Below are 13,587 nucleotides of genomic sequence, written 5' to 3'. Positions count from 1 at the left end.
ACACACACACACACTCTCTCACACACACACACACACACACACACACACACTCACACACACACACACACACACACACACACACACACAACGTTGTGCCGCCAGAGGCTTAGGCCCCGGACCCCCAGTCCTTCGGTCTGGCTGCCCGAGGGTGCCCAGATGACGCCACACTTCAGATAATGCCCCAAACACACATTCTGGGGCTCAACCAATCCAAGCTCTTCCCTGGAACATTCCAGGGTGGCATTCCGGAGGGAAACCTTTCGCACGGTCGCTGGGTAAGTACCCTCAGGGACGGGAAGGTGATGACTGACTGCAGGCTGGGAGGGCGGGGCAGGCAGGCAGGAGGGGAGGAGGGACGGTGGGAGACAGCCCCCAGGCTCCCGTCTCAAGTCACGAGCAGAGGCAGGCAGCCCAGGGTGGCCGTGGGAGCCAGCATGCCGGAGGCTGTGGGTCAGGCCTCGTCCCCATGGCTGGGCTTCTGTGCGGGACAAGCCCCGCAGGAAAGCCACGGGTCCAGGCCCGGGTATGGGTGGTGGAAGGGGTACGAAGCCTTGGGCTGCGGAAGTGAAGGCCACAGGGGTGGAGGGCCCAGGGCCCAGAGCCCACTCCGCTAACCGGCCCTGGACAATCACAGCAGAGCCACCTCTCCCCAGCTGGCTGTCACACCAGACTCTCCTGCCTTGTCTGAAATAATCAGCAGCACTGTTTGCTCTTAGAAAGGGAGGTTGTCTCGTAGCCACTAGATTTCTCTTCTCTGTGCTTCTCCGGTGGGACAGACGGCACAAAGCCGCTCCCGGCGTGCTGAGGAAGCTTCAGAGGGAAGTCGTCGGCCGAGCAGACGCCTCGGCGCTGGTGTGACTCGAAGGAAGCCACACGGATCCTGTGCCATCGGCAGGGCACTCACATGTCCCTGGACAGGGGCCGGGTCTCACTACAGCCGGGAAAGAGCACCCTCTGCATGAACTGTCTCTCCCTGAAACAGGAGGCGTCTCTCCTCCCAGGGGGCCTGAGACCCCCCAGTTCCCGTCCCACAGAGGGAGGCTGAGCAAGAGCAAGGCCCCCCGAGGCCGACGCGGCAGCTCCGTCTGTACCTGGGGTGGGGGCGTGGCCCGGGCGCCCCCATGGCCGACGCCTGTCCTCCCGTCCTGGCCCGTCAGCTGCAGCCCTGCCTGCCTCGCAGCCATCCCACCTGCACCCCGCACCCCCCACCCTCTCCAGCCCTGGGCCTCCTCCCTCTGGGTCTCATGTCACAGCCTGGCGCTTGTGGGGACAGCTGGTCACCTCATGTGAGCCGTGAGATCCAAGGGACATTCTGGCACGTGGAAGGGGGAGCAGACACAGGCAGAGGGGAGGATGGGCAGCCGGATTCTTCTAACCGCTAGTTCTAGGGCAGCGAGGAGCAGCTCTGGGTGCTGCTGGCGTCATGCAGGGTCATCAGGTGGGTGACGGCCAGGCGCCGGCTAGTCCTCCTGGGGGTGTGGCCTCCGTGGCCTACTCAGCAGCCATTTGCTCGATGTGCTCACTAAGCAGCTTGTATTGCTCTGGAAGAGAACACAGTGTCACTTCTTGGAAGGAAGGTGGCGGCCGGGGCAGGCGTGTCCTCCCTGCTCACTGGGCGGTGACGAATCAGGACAGAGCACGCGGCCCCCACACCGCAGGGCCTCCCACGGGCGTGCCGCACGCTCAGCGCAGGCCGGTGCCACAAACACAGAGCCTCGTGGCCAGCACACGTGTGCAGGCGTGGGCACGCGCTGGGGAGTAGGCCCCGGGGACGGGAACATCTTCTCACGGAAGTGGTGCCCAGAGGGACCCCCAGTAACCTGTGAAGGCCCAGTGTGGGCAGACCAGGGAGGTGACAGTATTCCCCTCGCCCTCTGCCAGCGAGGCGGGGCTGGGGCAGCATCCTGAGATCCTCCAGGGTGCCAGGGACACACTCATGCCTCCTGAGGCCACTCCTCTGCGGAGCCCTTGAATTTGGTGCAGGATGGAATTTCTTAAAGAATATTGGTCGACGCAGTACATGCTGAGCGCAGGGCTTCTTGGACTAGGAGGGGAAGTGTCTGGTGGCGGACGGGACGGTACAGGTAGGGCCGGACCCGGCAGCCGGCTCCCTGCTGTCACAGAAGCCAGAGAGGCTAAAACCCTCAAATCTCCCTCCACACACCTGCCTGAACCTGCCGTGGCACTGCGGTCCCAGAAATAGCGGGAGGCCGCGGGAGGCTGCTCAGAAGGGGCAACATGGGGCCGGGGTTCGGCTCTGAGCAGGTTCGGAATCTGGGCGCCAAGTCCCGCCTGCGCCTGTGTCCCGCGGTGACACTGAGCCAGCAGGCTCCTCGCCCTGCCCCGTCCCCGTGGAAGCGCATTTCCAAAGGCACCAAGAGGCGTCCGGTGTGTCTACACTGACCAGGAAATAGGAGGGTGGACCAAGCAAGCAGCTTAGCGTCACATCTGTGACTCGACAGGGGCTCTGGCGGCCTCACCTTCGTCCAGGTTGCCGATCACCGCCTGCTTCTTCAGGAAGTCGTTGCACAGCTTCCTGTTCAGCCCGAAGGCCAGCATGTTGTGCGTGAAGGTCCTGGAGGAGAAACACCGGGGACTGTCACACCCCTGCCCCTCTGGGGGGGAGGGACCGGGGAGCTGGGCCCTATCCTCGGGGATGCCCCACAGGGGTCTGCCCTCAACTTTCAGCAAATATCAAAATGCAGTTACCTAGTTAGCCACCAACACTCTCACTGTGATGCTGCTGCCACCAAGGGTCGTGTTAGGCGGGGGGTTAATTAGGAACCTGAATCAAGGCCAAGTGTGATTAACCCCATGCTTTTGAGCAGTGTGAGAGGGCTGGGCTGTGCTGACATCGTGTCTGGTGTGTGACATCAGGAGGGACAGCATGTGGGGGGGCTCTCCCTCCCCGCTGGCCCCAGCTCTCACCCCAGCTGCCCGAAGGTGATGTTCTCGTTGAAGCGCAGGCTGTCGTCACGCTCCTCCTGGGTCATGTGGCACCACTTCTCCCTGCAAGCACAGGAGGGGACGGGAGTGGGGCTCCGACAGCACCATCCGCGGCCTGGACGTTCACCCTGACCCCGACCTGCAGGTGCGGTGACACCCGGGCACCGCCTCCCCTCCACGGAGAGCTGTGCCTGGTGGCCACACCAAGCCCATGGGATTCTGACACTGCGCCTGAGAGGCCCCAAACACACGCTGATTCACTTCATTCTTCCTGAGACAGAGACCCCAAAATGAAATTGCTCTCTACTGCCCTGCACATGGGTGTTCGCTGCGGCTGCCCAGCGTTCTGTGGGCAACAGGGAGGCCAGCTCCGTGTCCCCGCTCCGGCCAGAGAACGGGCTCCTGGGCCCATCTCCCTGGGGAGGAGCCTCCAGAGAGGGACGGGGCCTGCCCGGCACCCAGAGGAAGCTGCTCGGGCTCACACCTGCATCTCCTGCTAGCAGTTCCCACGGAGCCAGCGGGGGGTCCTGGGGGAGACGCAGGGGTCTCTGATAGCCACACGGTCCTCTGTCTGCAGAGGACTTTGCAAAGCCTCCCTCCACGTCGGCTTTCTGGTGGTCCCTCTCTACCCCCTCCCCACAACCTCTGTGAACTGTGACCCCGTGACTGCAGGGACCGTGGGAAAGATGGCAGTGGCGTCGCGTGAAGGCAGGCGGCGTGGTCTGCACGGGCCACGCACAAGACCACGAGGCGGCCACTTGTTGGAATGTTCTCTGCACAGGGCTGGGTGGTGACGGTGGTTTTCTAGCATTCACCTGCCCCGTGCTCTGGGGGGGGGTGCTATTAATTCTCAGGGCCAGGGTGGAAGGGAGAGTCCCCACCCGTCTCTGCAGCGGCTCCTTCCCTCCCCCGCCCAAAGGCAGAGCAGCTTCCCGCGCGGCCCTGGGCCAGCCCGATCCCCTCGCGACTCCCTGGACGCTGTGTCTATCTAGAAGCACGCTGTCTGCAGGGGCCGCACGGCTGTGGAGGAGAAATTCCTTTTAGCCCATTTCCCCCTAAAAAGAAAACTCTAAATGGATGAGTCTGGCTAAAATAAGGTTGAGAGAAAGATCAAAGAAAAGGGAGACAAGAGAGAGTATGAGGGGAGTGACAGGTCGGGGGTCATGGAGAAGCCAAAGGAAGAGAAACAAAACAAAAGAACATAAACTCTCAACTCTCCACCCTCCTGGCCCACAGCTCAGCAGGGCCCACAGGATAGCAGGGACATGACCCAGGGGCGTGACAGTCACTACCAGCCTCCTGATGCCGATGGCAGGGTACCCGTGAAGATACCCAGAATATACTTCCAGGCACTTTGCTGAGCCCCATCCCATTTTCCTTCCTATCCTCTTTCCCCCAGCAGTCACCCTTAGGATTGTCCAGACACGTAAAAGCCCACACCCCCACCAGGCCTGCTGGGTACAGTTGTGCAGGCTGGGCACAGCTCCCTTGGCGCTGTGCTAACGGGAGTCCTGACCGGATGAGGCGCTGACACTTCTGGCTGTGGCTGGGACTAACACTGGGATGTTTACACTGACCTCTGAGGAAAGAGGCAGAAGGCCATTAGCAATCAGCAGAGGAGGTGACACCTCCAATCAAATCACTGCCCTAAAACTGAGTTCAACCTCCGGCACTGCTCAAGGTCTCACGCCGCACAGAGAACTGAACTCCTGTCTAAATTGCCACAGGAGTCTGGATGTGACCAGATGCTTCCAGAAAGCAGGAAACCCTGCCAGGAAACCCTCTGAAAGGAGAACTTCTGCCTCTGTGAACAGAGAGGACGGCATCTTGCTGTCCACAGAGGCTGACAAGTCACATTGGAGGCACAAAGTTGCCTGGGGACCTGGAACCAGCCCTCCCCCCAATCTCAAAGCCACACTCGGCCATCTCTGGGCAGGGCGCAGGGGCAGGTCGGAGAAGTGGAGCCGGCGCGGAGCTGTGCGCGGCAGGCAGGACGTGCTCCAGGGAGGAGCCCTGGGAGGCCCGGGAGGCTGGCTGTCCTCTTGGCTGAGCTCAGGACAGGCCACCCCGACCAGCTCGTGGAGGGAGCCAAGATGCTCCCAGCCCTCCGTGTACTGAAGCTGCAGGGACGAGAAGCCTTGCTCCTGGAAGGACGGTCACTCGCACTATCACCCAGAGAGACTTGGGGACTTGGGGGCTTTGTTTATGAAAGGAGGTAGCTGTTATGCCTTCGTGCTGCGTAAGAAACCAGATTTCTCGTAAAGATTAACGCTACGAGCACGTTGCGGATTAAAGGAGGTGCTTCGGGAACTCGCCACCAAAACACATCGCAGTAGGGACTCTGCTTTGAACACGTGGGTCTTTAACGCTAAAAACATATCACAGAGGATTCTAACAAACACAGAGTTGGAAGTGAGAGACCCCACTGTGGGCTTGCAGGAAACAGCCCTGTTCTAGGCATTTCTTCAGGGGACTCCTCACACCCTCACGGCTTCTACATCCTGAGTGGCTGAAGGAGGGGGCGGCTGCCCTTCCTCGGTGACGCCCAAACCTGCCAGCCCCAGCACACCTGTGAGCAGGGGACGCTGCACCAGGACAGGCTCTCTGCACCCCACCCGCGGCTTCCGAGGGAGCTGGGTAAACCTCTCTCCTGTGAGACAAGTGAGGCCGAGAGCGAGGTCCCCAGGGCTGCTGAGAAGGGGCCAGAGTGGCCGGGGAGAGCATGACCGGCTCAGCACCGGAGCTGGCTTGCCGGACTTCCCGCTCTCTGCTCTCTGAGCTCGGCTGCGCCCTTCAGGGGTCTCAGGGTGTCACATTTGTTTTCTATTCCAGGGTGCTTTGGCCGTGGCGGGCTCCCACCCGCCCAGCGGGCCTCGCCTCCCGGGGATGCCCTCCCCGCTGGCCGCTGGCGCTGCCCCTGCGGTCCGGGCTCTGCCCCTGCAGCGGCAGCACGACCCACACCCGCCCTGAGGCAGCCCTGTGGACTGGAACAAAGTCACGTGGACACACACACCTCTTCTCCTTCTCTCCAGCATCCCCTCTGGAGCGGCAGCAGAAACAGGTAAACAAAGGAACATGTCAAAGTCATGCAAGATATGTGGATGGAAAAAGAGAACAAGCAGAGAAGGAGGGTTATTACGGGCAGGAGCAGAGAGGGACAGAGAGAGACAGGATATTCGAAATAAACTTATTTCCTAGAAGTTTGGCAACTACACGAGAGGCAAAGCCCATTCGCCTAGAAGCATCTGAGCATTTCCTTTGTTCTTGTCTCCTGGCAGCACATAAAATTCTCTCCTGAGTCCTCTGGTAGAGTCTCTGGCCTTTCCCGCTCCCTGGGCCCCCCTGCCTCCCCGGGCACCGCGCTGGCAGGTGCTGTGGGACTGAGGCAGACCCCGCCCCCTTAGGCCAGGAAGGAAGGAAGGAAGGAAGGAAGGAAGGATTGATTCCACCTGAGCCCGCCCAAGCCCTGGCGGACTGAGTCTTACCCAAGCGGTGTCATCTGCTTGCTTTCCTGATGGGGAAAGTCAGGGGTCCCCCCAGCGTTAGGGAGAGAGGGATTCACTTTGTAACTGAAACCAGGCCTCTGAGAGTTCAGAGAATTCAAACTCATGTGACTACAGGGTCCCCCGAGGGGGGCTGCTGTGCCTCCCCTGCCCAGTTGCTGCACACACCGGGCAGCACCTTTGCTGGCCACGGCCAGAGAACCAGGCGCCACCCGTGTGGCGTTGGTGACAGCCCCTCGCTGCTGCCGTTTGCCTTTCGAGACAGTTTCCCAGAAGGGGACAGAACCCTCCGTGCACTGGGAAGTCCGTCCAGGCTGCAGACCCGGCAGTGAGCCGAGTGCAGCCTCTGCCTTTCCGTGATGTCAGCTCTCAGTGCAGCCGGGAGTGGCGGCCAGCCCTACAGCCCAGGACCCTGTGCTCGGTGTGCATCCCCAGGGCTCTGATTTCATACAGCCAGTAGCAGGGTGGGCCCGGGGCGGGGGTCCTGACGGTCTCATTCAGTGCGAGGGTCAGGCCAGGCCATGCCGGAGCCCAGGAAGGAAGCACTCATGCACGCGGAGCACCCGCCCAAAGCGGTGCGCGGCCCGTCAGGCAGCTCTCGGGGCGGGACCAGGAGGGCTGAAGGAAGCGCAGACGCGTTGACTCAGCTGCTCCACGCTCTCCTCTTCAGAAAGCGGACAACAAAGCCACTCCCTGGTCCTCTTTCCCGAGCAAACAGGCCCACACTCTGCTCCTACCTGGTAGTGGGAGATCGCTTTCTCCTCTCGCAGTGGACAGCGTCGAAAAAGGCCGCGTTCCAGAACCTCAGTGTGTGCCTGCAAGACAGAGCGGGTGAGGCTGTCTCCAGGGGAGGGCAGACGCGGGGCCTGGGCCCCTGAGGATGGAGGAGCCATCTGTCACATCTGCGTGAGCTTCAGAAAAGTCTCAGGGAGGTAGAGCTGAGAAGAGAAAATGAGCATGTGACTTTATCTACAGACGTTTCCGGGGCTCCTGGCACCCGCATCCGTCCCTTAGCAGGGAAGGTGGCAGTGTGGGTGCTGACGGGAGCAGAGGTGCGGGCGGGACGGAGCACAGCTAACCTGGGTCTGGCAGGTTAGAGCGGCAGCTCCCATGCAGGACGTGGAAGGGGGCAACCTTCTGCTCCTCTGTTTTTCCACGGAGCCTCCCAAGAGGAAGCAGAGGCCTGTGGAGATGTGCTTTTCTAGAACCGCCTCTAGTAACACAGATGGGAACCCAGCAGGGATGCGCCACGTGCGGAGAGAACTAACACGTGCACGGGGACACTGGAGTAAGAAAAATCCTCCTGAAGAAGATTGGGGGTGGCAAACGGGGGTGTGGGCTGAAGCTGGCCCTCTGCCCGTCTCTGTAAATAAAGTTTTATCGGCACACAGTCACGCTCGCTCACTTCCATACGGACGGTGGTGGTTTGCCCCCAGCAGCACGGTGTGTGACTAATAGGGATCATATGGCCCGAAAAGCCCGAAATATTTATCATCTGGTCCTTTACAGAAAAGTTTGCCAATCCCGGTTCTAAATGACAACAGCAAGGTCAAGGACCAGAGGGGCTGAGCCAAGTCCCTGGACAAGTGGGACACGCTGGTCACTTCCTCCCCTTCTCTCTGCTCCTGTGTGCCCCTGGGCCAGCTCAGGTCCAGCCTCCCAGGCCTTCCCGACAGCTCAGCTCAGCCCTCCGCCCCGTGTCCCCGCAGCACTGCCTGGCCACGGTCCTCAACTCACATGACCCTTGCTTTGTTACGGGCAGGGACTGCAGCTGAGTGTGTCTGATACCCGGGCTCCAGGTGCTAGTACGTGCCCTGCAACATGGCAGTGAGAGGCTTTGGGGAGCTTAAGGTGACACCGGCCATTGACCATAGAGCTGGATGATGGGCAAGATTCCTCCTGACCACTGGTCTTGCACTGCAACTGTGACCTTCATTTTGTTATACATGTATAATACCTTAATTGGGATATAATTCATATACCATAAAATTCACCCTCTAAAGTGTACAATTCAGGGATTTTTAGTGTGTTCAGAGTGTGCAACCACCACCACCACCTATTTCCAGAACACTTCCATCATTCCACAAAGACACCCCACCCCCGTTCCCCACCCCCACTCCTGCAATCACTAATCCACTTTGCCTCTAGGGATTTGCTGTTCTGGACATTTCATATACATGGGGTCACACAATCTGTGGTCTTTCGTGACTGGCTTCTTCCACCCCACATCCTGTCGTCAGGGTTCATCCCTGTGGCAGCAGGTGTGGGAGCTTCATTCCACGGTAGGGACAGACCACACTGTGTTTATCTGTCACCACTGAACAGCTGTCAAGGCTGTTTCCCCTTCAGGGCTGCCGTAAGCAATGTTGCCGTGGACACGTGTGCACAAGGTTTTGTGTGGATGTTTTCACGCCTCTTGCGCACTTATCTAGGGGTGGAACTGCCGGGTCACAGGGTGGCTCTGTGCTTAACCCCGAGAGCAGCTGCCAGGCTGTCTCCACGGCTGCCCCCTCCACGTTCCCACCAGCCGTGCAGGAGATCTCTAACTTACCCACGTCCTTGCCAACCTTGTTAGTGTGCGTGTTTTTTATTCTGGGCCTGGGGTGGGGCGAGTTACTGGCATTTCTGACGGAGGCAGAGGCAGCCAGAAGAGCCTGGGGGAGGGCGGGAAGGTGCGGGAGGCTGTGGCCCGGCCTTACCAGATGGGCTGCTGCTTCAGGTGAGTGTACAGGTAGATCTTCTCCCCTTTCTTCTCGTCCTCCGGGCTGCACACAGTCACTGCAGGAGGAGGAGGGGCTGAGGGCAGCTCTCACCATGCGCCCTCCGTCAGCGAACCCCACACGACAGCCCCCCAACCCACTGCTTCTCTCCACAAGTCACTGGAACACGCGACCAAAACTCCATGCCAGCCTGTCTGCCGGCCACAGCCAGCGATGCCGCTACTCCCACCCGGCAGTGACTTCTCCCCAGGGCAGTCCACAGAGTGGCCTCGCCCCCCCCGGCAATCCTTCACTTAACTTCCCTGGGATTAAGGGATTTAGCTCCTTAGAAAAGTGGCTCTTTCATGGAAATTCAGTATGAAAACATGGACCAGTGGAGCTGGAGAGCAACTTGGCATCATCTCAGGCAACGTTCTTGCGCCGCAAGGAGGTGGGTAAAGCCCCAGGCATTACAGACATGCTTGTTTGGTTGCCGGTTTGTGGGGGGCCGGCCTGAACCCCCTGAGGGGCCCGGGTGACAGGGCCCTGAGGAGTGCTGCAGGGATGGGCGGGGTGTGCAGACTCACCTGTCCTCTGCTGCTTCTCCCTGGGCTTGTTCTCGTCGTCCCTGCAGGAGAGACCACGGTGAGGACAAATGTGACCCACGCCACGTCCTCAAATCAAAGGCCACGTCTCATGTCTCTAAGATGGGGCTGTGCATGCTTAGCGTGGTTGTCTCTGAGAAGACTTTCCTGGAATCAGTGCCCCACTTGCCGACTGCCAGCGCTTTAGACTAAGGAACTGTGGTGCTGAGGCTTCTTAATGTCATTTTCTCTGAATCCAAAGCTGTACAGACCAGAGCAGGAACAAAGCCAAGTCCCCTGGCTGTGACCAGGCCATCGGCAGTGACGGTGGGGTCCCTGGGGTGGCCGAGGGCTCCCTCTTGCTGACATGCCCCCTTCCCTGTACAGAAGGCTCAGCTGCCACAGGCCTGCTCCTCGCGTGCCCCTGCTCAGGAAGTTCCTGATGTTTCTGCCAGAGACCTGCCCTGCTGGGGACAATGTCTTCTCCTGCATCCTGACCCTGCTCCACGAACACTAACTCTCAGCCCAGTTAGAGGAGGGGGGGGAGGGCCTGTAACCCCCCCTGCCAGCTGACACTTTCACAGGCTCCCGTCGGTCCCACAAATGTGCCCCACAGACGTGTCCCACAGACGTGCCCCACAGACGTGCCCCACAGACGTGTCCCCACAGACGTGCCCCACAGACGTGTCCCACAGACGTGCCCCACAGACGTGTCCCCACAGACGTGTCCCCCAGACGTGCCCCACAGACGTGTCCCCCAGACGTGCCCCACAGACGTGCCCCACAGACGTGTCCCCCGCAGACGTGCCCCGCAGACGTGTCCCCCGCAGACGTGCCCCGCAGACGTGCCCCGCAGACGTGTCCCCACAGACGTGCCCCGCAGACGTGCCCCACAGACGTGCCCCGCACACGTGTCCCACACACGTGCCCCGCACACGTGCCCCACACACGTGTCCCACACACGTGTCCCACACACGTGCCCCACAGACGTGCCCCACACACGTGCCCCACAGACGTGTCCCACAGACGTGTCCCCACAGACGTGCCCCGCAGACGTGTCCCCCAGACGTGTCCCGCAGACGTGCCCCGCAGACGTGTCCCCACAGACGTGCCCCACAGACGTGCCCCACAGACGTGTCCCACAGACGTGCCCCGCACACGTGCCCCGCAGACGTGCCCCGCACACGTGCCCCGCACACGTGTCCCCCAGACGTGCCCCACAGACGTGCCCCACAGACGTGTCCCACAGACGTGTCCCCCAGACGTGTCCCACAGACGTGTCCCCCAGACGTGCCCCACAGACGTGTCCCACAGACGTGTCCCCCAGACGTGTCCCACAGACGTGCCCCACAGACGTGCCCCCCAGACGTGTCCCCCAGACGTGTCCCCCAGACGTGTCCCACAGACGTGTCCCCCAGACGTGCCCCACAGACGTGCCCCACAGACGTGTCCCCACAGACGTGTCCCCCAGACGTGTCCCCCAGACGTGTCCCACAGACGTGCCCCACAGACGTGTCCCCACAGACGTGTCCCACAGACGTGTCCCCCAGACGTGCCCCGCAGACGTGCCCCGCAGACGTGTCCCCACAGACGTGTCCCCCAGACGTGCCCCACAGACGTGTCCCCACAGACGTGTCCCCCAGACGTGTCCCCCAGACGTGTCCCCCAGACGTGTCCCCCAGACGTGTCCCACAGACGTGTCCCCCAGACGTGCCCCACAGACGTGTCCCCCAGACGTGTCCCCCAGACGTGCCCCACAGACGTGTCCCACAGACGTGTCCCCCAGACGTGTCCCCCAGACGTGTCCCACAGACGTGTCCCCCAGACGTGCCCCACAGACGTGTCCCACAGACGTGTCCCCCAGACGTGTCCCACAGACGTGTCCCACAGACGTGTCCCCCAGACGTGCCCCACAGACGTGTCCCACAGACGTGTCCCACAGACGTGTCCCCCAGACGTGTCCCCCAGACGTGTCCCACAGACGTGTCCCCCAGACGTGTCCCCCAGACGTGTCCCCCAGACGTGTCCCACAGACGTGTCCCACAGACGTGTCCCCCAGACGTGTCCCACAGACGTGCCCCACAGACGTGTCCCACAGACGTGTCCCACAGACGTGTCCCCCAGACGTGTCCCACAGACGTGTCCCACAGACGTGTCCCCCAGACGTGTCCCCCAGACGTGTCCCACAGACGTGCCCCACAGACGTGTCCCACAGACGTGTCCCCCAGACGTGTCCCCCAGACGTGCCCCACAGACGTGTCCCACAGACGTGTCCCCCAGACGTGCCCCACAGACGTGTCCCACAGACGTGCCCCACAGACGTGTCCCCCAGACGTGTCCCACAGACGTGTCCCCCAGACGTGTCCCCCAGACGTGCCCCACAGACGTGTCCCACAGACGTGTCCCCCAGACGTGCCCCACAGACGTGTCCCACAGACGTGCCCCGCAGACGTGTCCCACAGACGTGTCCCCCAGACGTGCCCCACAGACGTGTCCCCCAGACGTGTCCCCACAGACGTGTCCCCCAGACGTGTCCCACAGACGTGTCCCACAGACGTGTCCCCCAGACGTGCCCCACAGACGTGTCCCCCAGACGTGTCCCCGGGACTCGCCCCGCCTGTCAGGAAGGAACCACAGAAGCTTCTGGGGGCCAAGGCCAGGCGGGCGGCAGCCAAGCTTCTCGGGAGCTCCCATCCCAGAGTCCGTGACACGGAACAGAGTCCCCATTTTCCTGCCAACGCCCTCTCTGCCACCCCCCAGGCGGGGGCCAGAGCCCCCCACGAGGTGACACTTACTCATTTTTCCTGATCAGGGGGCCCTTCAGCTTGGTCTCCAGCCCCCCGAAGAAGCCCTTCACGTTCTCCGTCCTGGCCGAGGTGTTCTTCAGCAGCCGCTCGGCTATGTCCTTCTTCTCCGCCAACCAGCTGTTTGCCGACCGCAGGTAGGAGTCCACGCTCCCTGCGGGCTTCTCCTTGGCTTCCGGTTCCGGTTCCGAGGGGAGCAGGTGTGGTTTTCCTTGAAAAGGAGGGAGGGAGAAGGACAGGTGGGGAGTGAGAATGGGATGTTCGCAGGACCAACCACTGAGGGCTGGAGAGAAGCCCCCTCCACCCTCCTCCACCCCGGAGCAGCTTCCTGCAGCGCCGCCCTCACTCCTGCACCCCCCGGACAGGGCTGCGGGGGCTGCGGGCTCAGTGGATGCCCAGGACAAGAGGGCGGGGCAGTCCCCTCTCTCTGCAGGAGCAGCCCTGAGCACCTGCTGTGTCCAGAGCAGTAGGCTGGGAGCCAGGAGGGACCCAAGAACGAGCAGCATCCAGCCCTGGGAAGCAGAGTCTGGAAGGGCGGTGAGGAACGTGCACACGCGGCCTGAGCACAGAGCCTTGACCGCGGAGGCACAGCCAGGTGGGGCGGGGAGGAGGCTCTCCCAGCGGCAGGAGGACGGGAGCAGATTCTGGACAGGCTCGACGGACCCTGGACGGGGCCTGAACAGATGGGTGAGAGCCGTGGGGTGGCGGTGGGAGGAGGGGAGGAGCCACAGCGACACCAGAGCTCCTTCCTCGGAGCAGCAGACTCAGGCTCAGGCATCCCCACAGGTGGTGACATAGTGTCCTCTCCTAGTTGAAGCCGTCTGTGCACAGATGCATCTCAGGCACTTTGGGAAGGAGCAGCCACAGGTTGCATGAGGGGCTCCCACCTGAACAGAGGTGGCCGACGCGTGGCCTGGCATGAAGGGCCTGCCCGAGGGCTGTGAGGAAGATGGGCCACTGGGAGGAGGAGGGGACGAAGGCACATTGCAGTGGGCAAGGGACACTCTCCAAGAGTGAGCACTCGGGCCCCGAGAGAGGTCGGCAAGGGAGG

General features: G+C 61.8%; 1 protein-coding gene across 4 annotated transcripts in view; it reads right to left on the bottom strand.

Moving 5' to 3' along the window:
- Window positions 1–286: 286 nt before the first annotated feature.
- The window catches only part of KIAA0513 (KIAA0513 ortholog), a 44,475-nt gene continuing 31,174 nt past the window's right edge, over window positions 287–13,587 (bottom strand). For 2 of the 4 annotated variants that reach the window (XM_045533720.1, XM_045533721.1), the window contains exons 6-12: window positions 12,528–12,747; window positions 9,736–9,776; window positions 9,149–9,227; window positions 7,187–7,264; window positions 2,929–3,009; window positions 2,481–2,575; window positions 287–1,541 (exon numbers count right to left, since the gene is read on the bottom strand). In XM_045533720.1, the coding sequence (XP_045389676.1) occupies window positions 1,492–1,541; window positions 2,481–2,575; window positions 2,929–3,009; window positions 7,187–7,264; window positions 9,149–9,227; window positions 9,736–9,776; window positions 12,528–12,747 (644 nt within the window). In that variant the 3' untranslated portion in view covers window positions 287–1,491. Of the gene's footprint in view, window positions 1,542–2,480; window positions 2,576–2,928; window positions 3,010–7,186; window positions 7,265–9,144; window positions 9,228–9,735; window positions 9,777–12,527; window positions 12,748–13,587 lie in introns of those variants that run through there. The other 2 variants (XR_006730461.1, XM_045533722.1) reach the window with 2 other exon arrangements.

The sequence above is a fragment of the Lemur catta genome, chromosome 20 (genome assembly GCF_020740605.2).
Source record: "Lemur catta isolate mLemCat1 chromosome 20, mLemCat1.pri, whole genome shotgun sequence".
In the NCBI taxonomy this organism is placed as follows: domain Eukaryota; kingdom Metazoa; phylum Chordata; class Mammalia; order Primates; family Lemuridae; genus Lemur; species Lemur catta.
Note: the sequence above shows the minus strand (reverse complement) of the source record. Positions and strands in the feature narration are given on the sequence as shown.